This window comes from Lathyrus oleraceus, chromosome 7, assembly GCF_024323335.1.
Source record: "Lathyrus oleraceus cultivar Zhongwan6 chromosome 7, CAAS_Psat_ZW6_1.0, whole genome shotgun sequence".
In the NCBI taxonomy this organism is placed as follows: Eukaryota; Viridiplantae; Streptophyta; class Magnoliopsida; order Fabales; family Fabaceae; genus Lathyrus; species Lathyrus oleraceus.
In genome coordinates this window covers 252,708,575-252,716,355 of record NC_066585.1, presented here as the reverse complement: position 1 = coordinate 252,716,355, position 7,781 = coordinate 252,708,575, and the positions used below count along the sequence as shown (strand labels likewise).

The 7,781-nt window shown below is 29.8% G+C and overlaps 1 protein-coding gene across 1 annotated transcript; it reads left to right on the top strand.

Moving 5' to 3' along the window:
• The first annotated feature begins 4,502 nt into the window (after positions 1-4,502).
• LOC127106487 (probable O-methyltransferase 3) lies at positions 4,503-6,166 on the top strand. Its single transcript, XM_051043771.1, has 2 exons — positions 4,503-5,432; positions 5,689-6,166. Exons 1-2 carry the CDS (start codon positions 4,659-4,661, stop codon positions 5,980-5,982), a joined length of 1,068 nt encoding a protein of 355 aa, XP_050899728.1. The 5' UTR covers positions 4,503-4,658; the 3' UTR covers positions 5,983-6,166.
• The last annotated feature ends 1,615 nt before the right edge of the window (positions 6,167-7,781 follow it).

Here is a 7,781-nt window from a genome sequence, read left to right as displayed (position 1 = left end):
ACTTAAGCTAAATTGACCTCAAAACATATTAAACCATGACTCATGCGATTGAAGCAATCCCACTTCTCATAATTTTTCCTATGTTCAGAGGTACTACCTATGTTCCTTTATATAAGAGATAGGTCACTTTTTAGGTTTATTGAATAATCAATGTATCTAGTCTACAAACTGACCAAATACATTGGTTATTCAATGAACTTGAAAACTGAGTTGTCTCTTATATAAATGAACAAAGGTAGTACTAGATTCTGAAGGAGAAGGTGGTTGCTTCATCCTTAATACAAGGTCAAAATTCATACAGCTAAGAACAATTTCCATGTTCTCACTCCATTCTTTAAAATTTGTCCCATGAAGGATCGGAACTGAATTCAGATTAGTAGATATTAAAGCAATTGTAGCTGAAAAACAACAAAAAATAAAAAATTTATATATACTCACATAAAAGAAAAACTTAATCATAAATATTGTTCAAATAATGGCATAACGCATCTCAAGATACCTGGTGCACCATCAATATTGACTCTTTGGACACTAATATTAACTGCTAGTGGTACTCTTGTTGTAACACTCAACATTGATAAAAAAAGAATGTCGAATAATAAACCCCTCTTTGGAGTGATTTATTATTCACATGTAAAACCTTATAATTATCTCATGTTTACCATCACAGACATGTATGGAAAATCGGCCAACCACCAATTGTCCTTTGGATCATTGATACCCGCATGGACAAACATACACACAGACCATAAAAAATTTAACATTTTTCATAAGCAATTTCTATAAAAGAGGTCACTTTAATGACTTTTTCATTTCAACTACTTACTAAAATATGTTAAATTATTATATAAAAATACAATTCGTAGTCAAATTTGAAAACAAATATTTATTTTTTTACCTTTATATTCATCTTCCAAAACAACATCAAAAATCTAATATTTAATGCAGACTATCTATAATAATTATACAAGATGTATAAAAATAAAGAATAAATATATCTATAAAATACTTCATAAATTATATTTTTACAAAATATATTAATAATAACATATAAACCATCTATAAAAATACATTTATATTATTTAGTATATTATATATATATATATATATATATATATATATATATATATATATATATATATATATATATATATATATATATATATATATATATATATATATATATATATATATATATATATATATATATATAAACTTTAAAACATATAAACTAATATTTTATATATAATTCAGAGCATATAAACTTATTTTATATATAAACTTTAACATATATAAATTAGTATTTTATATATAAATTTATTTTATATATAAATTAGAAAGTATGATAAGACATATCTTAATCTGTATTCAAAAAGGAAATCCACAATTTCTTCACAATTGAAGTATCTAGTGGTCCTTATCCTAGTCTAACCACATTATTTGAAAGTATATCACATATTCATCACAGATAAAATCATCGAACCGACTTCGAGCATACTCGGTGGAGCATATTTGGGAAATGTTTGATCATAAGAAAAATGAAAAATAATTTTTGTCTTATTTTTGTATTTTAATTAAAATATTATTTTATATATTCTTTGTTGTGGGCTTTTGTATTATTTACATTTTATAATAAAAAAATGTATTAAAATAATTCTTGTGCAACTTTAATAATTGATAATTTTATGCATTTTAATTAGAATAGTTAAATTAATATTTAATTAAAATTAAAATAATTATAAATAAATAAATATAAATATGTGGGATCAAATTTGAATTATTTATAAACCACCACTATTGAATTGAAATAAAATAAAATAAAATAGATCAACTAAAAATTCTCTAAATTATATGTGGCGATTTGATCACACAAAAAATAATTTAAATGACCCAATTTAATTTCTTATAACTCACCCTAATAAAGATGCTCCAAGTGTAATACTCCTCTTCACGGTGGTCTCTGATGGTCTGGTTGTTGTCATCAAGTTATATCTTCGCACTTTCCTTTTGAATGAATGGTTTGCCTAGTACTAAAGAGGATACATCATTTTCTTCCATCTTCACCACTAGAAGATCTTTCTTAAAAATAAATTTGGTCACAAAATTTTCTATATGATTGCCTCTATTAATGTAATGGAAATTTTGGATCATTTTGAAGTGCAGCAAGTGACACACTTACTTTTTGTCCTAAATTAAGTAGAGATTTTTCAAATAGTATGCATCGGGAGACATTGTCACCCTTCTCTCACCTCTTGAACAACTTCACCGATATCAACATTTCTATATATCATAGCTTTAGTGGCACTAAACGGTGATGAATCATCAAGAGCGGGAATCATTTATATTGAGTTAAAAAATTATTTAAATGTCAAAGACTCATCCAATTAAATGAGATATACGTCATATATTCATCCAAAATCTTAAGGTAGATGGTGTATGATCCTCTCACTTATAAAGTGTTCGACCTTCCTTTCAAAACAATATGGGACTTACACAACTCACATTTATTTCTCAATAATCTGATCCCTCAAGTGTGAGTCTATTGATTATGTTTTCTCTTAAGCGGAAGCTCTTTCATCCACATATTTGTACTACTATTAATAGGCATCTTCACCACGTCACGGACACTTCAACGAGACATATCGTCTGACCACCAGCATGTTAAGAAGACTTTCGATAAAAGGAATCGATCTCTTAATTAAATCATCAACTCTGATACCATAAATGGGTCATTAACGGGGAGAAGCATCTACATTGAATCAAAGAATCACCTAAAGGTAAAAGACTCACTCAAACAAATGAGAGATACAACACATATTCATTCAAAATCTTAAGATAATGGATATATGAGTCATCTCACTTATAAAATGTTCAACTTTTATATTTTCAATAAATGTGAGATCTTTTAACACCTTTAGCACCAATACTTTTGTTTTTGTTTTTGATATCGTCGTGGTTGTTTTCACTTTCCATGATTTCTAAGGTAGGAGTTTAAGAGAATTTGAAAGTTAAGGATTCTCTTAATTTTCTTGTCAATTGAGCATGTTTCTTTTTCTTCCTTGTCTTGATTTTGTCTCTCTTGGATTTTTCTTTGAATCTTCAATCGAAAAGAAGTCGATCTACTAGAGTTTTACCTTGCATAAATAAAGAAAATTCAACAACGTACACCTAGGGTCATCAAACAAGTGAATATGAATTAACTGAATATATAATGATGCAAGATTGCTTAGACATATAAACTACTGTTTTGAAGCAAGGTAACAACGTCATTTGACAACTCTCTAGTAATATTGAGTTATTTTAAATTATTGTATCTACGTATATTTGAGATATATTCTAATCGTTAAATAATTTATATAATTTTAGGAATTATTTTGTATTTGTTAGGCAAAAATTATATGTCTAGCATTTAAATCAAAAAATCATACTCAGAGTTTTACGTAAAAAGAAGTAAATTTTATATAATCTCCCAACTAAGAGCTTTCTATTAGAAATGCACTTAACTACCTCCAATATCAACCCTTTTAGAAAATTTACTACTGGTTTGTTTTAATATCCATCTAAGATTAGTGGTGGAAATAAATTGAATCCAGTAAGATTTTGTCAAAGTTTAAGTTTGATCTATTAAAAAATTCAGTCTAAATTTAATATGTAATCTATCAAATGTTTTTTTAAGCTTTGATATAACTTTTCAAATGTTTGATTAGTCTATTAACTTATTTAAAAGTCTATTTCATTAAATATATATAAATAAATAACTCAATTAATATTTAAATAAACTAATAAATAAAAAGAGCAATGAGACTAAATAACTTTGTATATTGATTAATCTGAATTTATCCTTTTGTATATTGATTAATCTGAATTTATCCTAATAGCATAAGTTTGTAAGACTATTTATTTTTAAAAATTTATGAAAATCATTTATGACATTGTTCATTCATATAAATAAATTTTAATTTTATATTTAAATTTAATATATAAAATATATTATAATAATAATAAATTTATTTAAATAAGTTTTGTTAGATAGAATCGAAGAAAAAATATTATGATATATGACATAGATTTCATAAATAAAATGAGTTTTTAAAAAAGTTTAAGTCTTTTTTACTAAAAATATATCTAAGTAATCAATCGTAAATTTCTACGGTTAGTCCGTGATATCTTTACCACTAACTAATTTAATTTAAGGAAATACCTTTCTAACATATGCTTAGTATTTTATTGAATAACTACTACCTAAGACTAATAATTTAATTTCATTTTTATTTGATTATTTTAAAGCTAGTTTAAATTTTAAATTAATTTTGCCTAGGTGCTTAACTAAAGTTCAAATACCAACAAATTTTCCTTTCAATAAAAAATTTCCTTTCATTTTTATTGACTTTATGTCTTATCTTTCACCTAACTTTTCCATTAATGTCTCCCGCTAAAATTGCTTTCCCTATTCTAAATCACTATATAATCCCTCTGAATCTCAACTAGTATAAAGTAGTATATGATATGGCAACTTTATGTTTTTCTGAATTGAAGAAACGTTCTTCATGATAATTCCAAGTGACATGTTTTGGTTTTTTTCTTTCAATAGTATTTTATAACAAAATGCTCCACTTATAAATAAACCATGAAGAGTGATAATTGAGGAATCAAAACCAATGGGATCTCAAAGTGAAGACCATGTTACAAAAATGCTTCAAGCTCAAACCAAAGTATTCAATCACATTTTCAGTTTCATAAACTCAATGTCCCTTAAATGTGCAATTGAATTGAGTATACCAGATGTCATACAAAACTATGGTCAACCTATCCCACTTTCACAACTCATTGCTAAATTACCAATCCACCCTTCCAAAACCAGTGACATATATCGTTTGATGCGAGTTTTAACACATTGTGGTTTCTTCAATGTCATTGAAAATAACAATGATGTAGAAGAAGTAATGTATGAGCTTAATGATGCATCTAGATTATTGCTTAAGGATCATCCATATAGTATGACATCTTTGTTACATGTTATACTTGGTCCAATTATGAGTAAACCATGGTACCAACTTTCTAGTTGGTACAAAAATGAAGACCTTTCACCTTTTCACACTGAAAATAATGGAGTGGCGTTTTGGGATTATGCTGGTCATGACCCTAAACTTAATGAGTTGTTTAATGAAGCTATGGCTTGTGAAACTAGAATGGCTTCTAGTGTTGTGATGGGGAAGTTTAGAGAGGTGTTTGAAGAGATGGAATCATTGGTTGATGTTGGAGGAGGTTTAGGGACTATGTCTATGGCTATTGCTAAGTCGTTTCCAAAGATTGATTGTGTTGTGTTTGATCTTCCACATGTTGTTGATGGATTGCAAGAAAGTGAGAATTTGAAATATGTTGGAGGGGACATGTTTGAGGCTATTCCTCCCACTCATTCAATTTTACTCAAGGTAAAATATTTATTTTGTTTTCGGATTTGAGATCAACTAATTCAAATAGACAAATCTCACTGTCCAATTGTAGAAAGACTCATTTAAAGTCAGAGTAAAATCTTATATAAAATGACTTAATACAAAAATTATTAGTATCTAGTAGGATTAATTAGAATCCTGAGATTGTGTAAGGAACACACTCTCGTGACCCTTATTCTTAGTTTATGAATATTATTTACAAATTAACTTTATTTTAGTATTCCATTACATGCAGGGTGTATTACATGATTGGAACGACGAAGAGTGTTTGAAAATATTAAAGAAATGCAAGGAAGCAATAATGAGTAAAGGAAAAGTGGTAATCATAGATGCAGTGATGGGGAATGAGAAAGAAGAGAATGAAACAATTGAAGCACAATTATTTTATGATTTGGAGATGATGGTATTGGTTAATGGAAAAGAGAGAAATGAGAAAGAATGGTCTAAGTTGTTTTTCTCTGCTGGTTTTAGGGAGTATAAGATAACTCATGGTCTTGGTTTTAAGTCTCTCATTGAGGTTTTCCCATAGTACTTGTATCTTAAACGGTCCACACTATTTACAAGGACTCATATATATTCTCTCTTTTGTTGGTTTGTTTGAACTTCAAATGTTCAATTGTGTGTTTGTTTTATCCCTTTTTATGTAGTGTGTTTGTTGTGTGTTTGAGCATTGTACGTTTCACTATTGCTAATCAAAAGGAAGACTATTGCTACTTTAAGTTTGACTAAGCAATCAATTGAGGATTAAAACTTCTTGGAGGTTGTTTATGTGATTAATATCCTTCATTAACTTATAACATGTGTTCTATTAGTTTTCTATCCAAACATGGAATCTTATTGTAACTCTGTAACACCCCAAAATTTGCTCTCCTCATTCATGCATTCATTTAGCATTTCATATTGCATTTCATCATGTCAATCAGAATTAGATCCAAGAAACTTTTAAAAAAAAAACGAAAAAAAACGAAAAAAAGAAAAAATAATAATAATTTTTTACAAAAAAAAATAAATAAATAAAAATAATAAATAAAATATAATAGAAAAAACTTGGACTTGGACCTCTCTCATTTGAGCCCACAAAGCCATGAAAATCAGGTTATAAAAGAGGGAGATCAAACAGAAAAAGGGAGAGAAGCAAAAACACTCTGAGGTTTCCTTGGAACAAAACCCTGGACAAAACCTGAAGAGAAACCTGACAGAGAACTCAGAGCAACCCCCAGGCAGCTCTGAAAAATTCAATCTGACTCACACACTTTCATCTCACGCAAACCCTAACATTGCCTTGCAAACCCAGCCGTGCCATTTGATTTCAACCGGTCTCTCCCATCAGGTTTGCCTCATTCCCATGATTTTATGCTCTTAATTTGGATCATCTGAATGTATGAGGTATGATGGATGAATTTCATTATGTTTTTGCCCACGGGTTTAATTATGCATGAATGGGTGAAACCTATGCCTTGAATGTTTAATCACATGATTTCTGAAATGTATGCCACAGGGTTTGAGGTTTCTAAAACCATACTGTTATCCATGAAAAAAATGCTTATCGTGTTTCACTAACCCTTTTGTTGAGTTTTTGTGAGGGCTCACAGACTCTTGCAGAGATGGTTTGCATGGTTTTCCCACTTTATTTGTGGGATACCCCCGGAGGTTTATTCCGATTACCTGTACTGACTCACCTTTCTTTGATGGCATTAGCTTGGGAGATCCCTAGGTTTCTTACTCCTTTAATTGTTGTTACTTCGGATCTTTATCCGTGTGGTACTTTTACCTCTTTTCCGCATTTTATCGCTTTCTTAGCTGGAAGACCTCGATAGGAGGCATTTGTTTTCTTTTGTTTATTTACTTCTGAGCCCCTTGTTGGCACATTTACTTTATACATGTTTGTTTTGTATGTGTTCGTATCCCTGCAGGTAGCGCGGTTCCTTCGTCAAGGACTGCCTTTTTGCCCTTGAGCATCCCAAACCCTAAAACCCAAAGCAACACGTTAACTCCTTCTACTACAGGCGAGTAAGTCTCCAAAGGTCGAGCATCCGGTAGATTGTGTAGTGACGTCGTTTGTCCAAAACCCAATCCATAACCCCATAGTTAGCCGAACTACGGTTTGCTCTGATTCTCAGGCCAGATGAGATACGTAGGCATAAGACGCGATGTCTTAGCGAGCACACATCCCCCCAACCCATAGGTCAGCCGAGCTACGAAGACTCTGATTCTCATATTCAGATGAGATACGTATGTAGTGGATGCGACATCCGCGCGAGTCATTTTCATTTAATCCTTTTTTTTGTAAACAGCACAAGATAAACTCACACCCTTTAGACAAGAACT

Bases quoted from the DNA above. Each gene is read 5' to 3' on its own strand.
- LOC127106487 (XM_051043771.1), top strand. From the start codon at position 4,659: ATGGGATCTCAAAGTGAAGACCATGTTACAAAAATGCTTCAAGCTCAA. The intron at 5,433-5,688 runs GTAAAATATTTA...CATTACATGCAG, and splicing joins CTCATTCAATTTTACTCAAG to GGTGTATTACATGATTGGAA.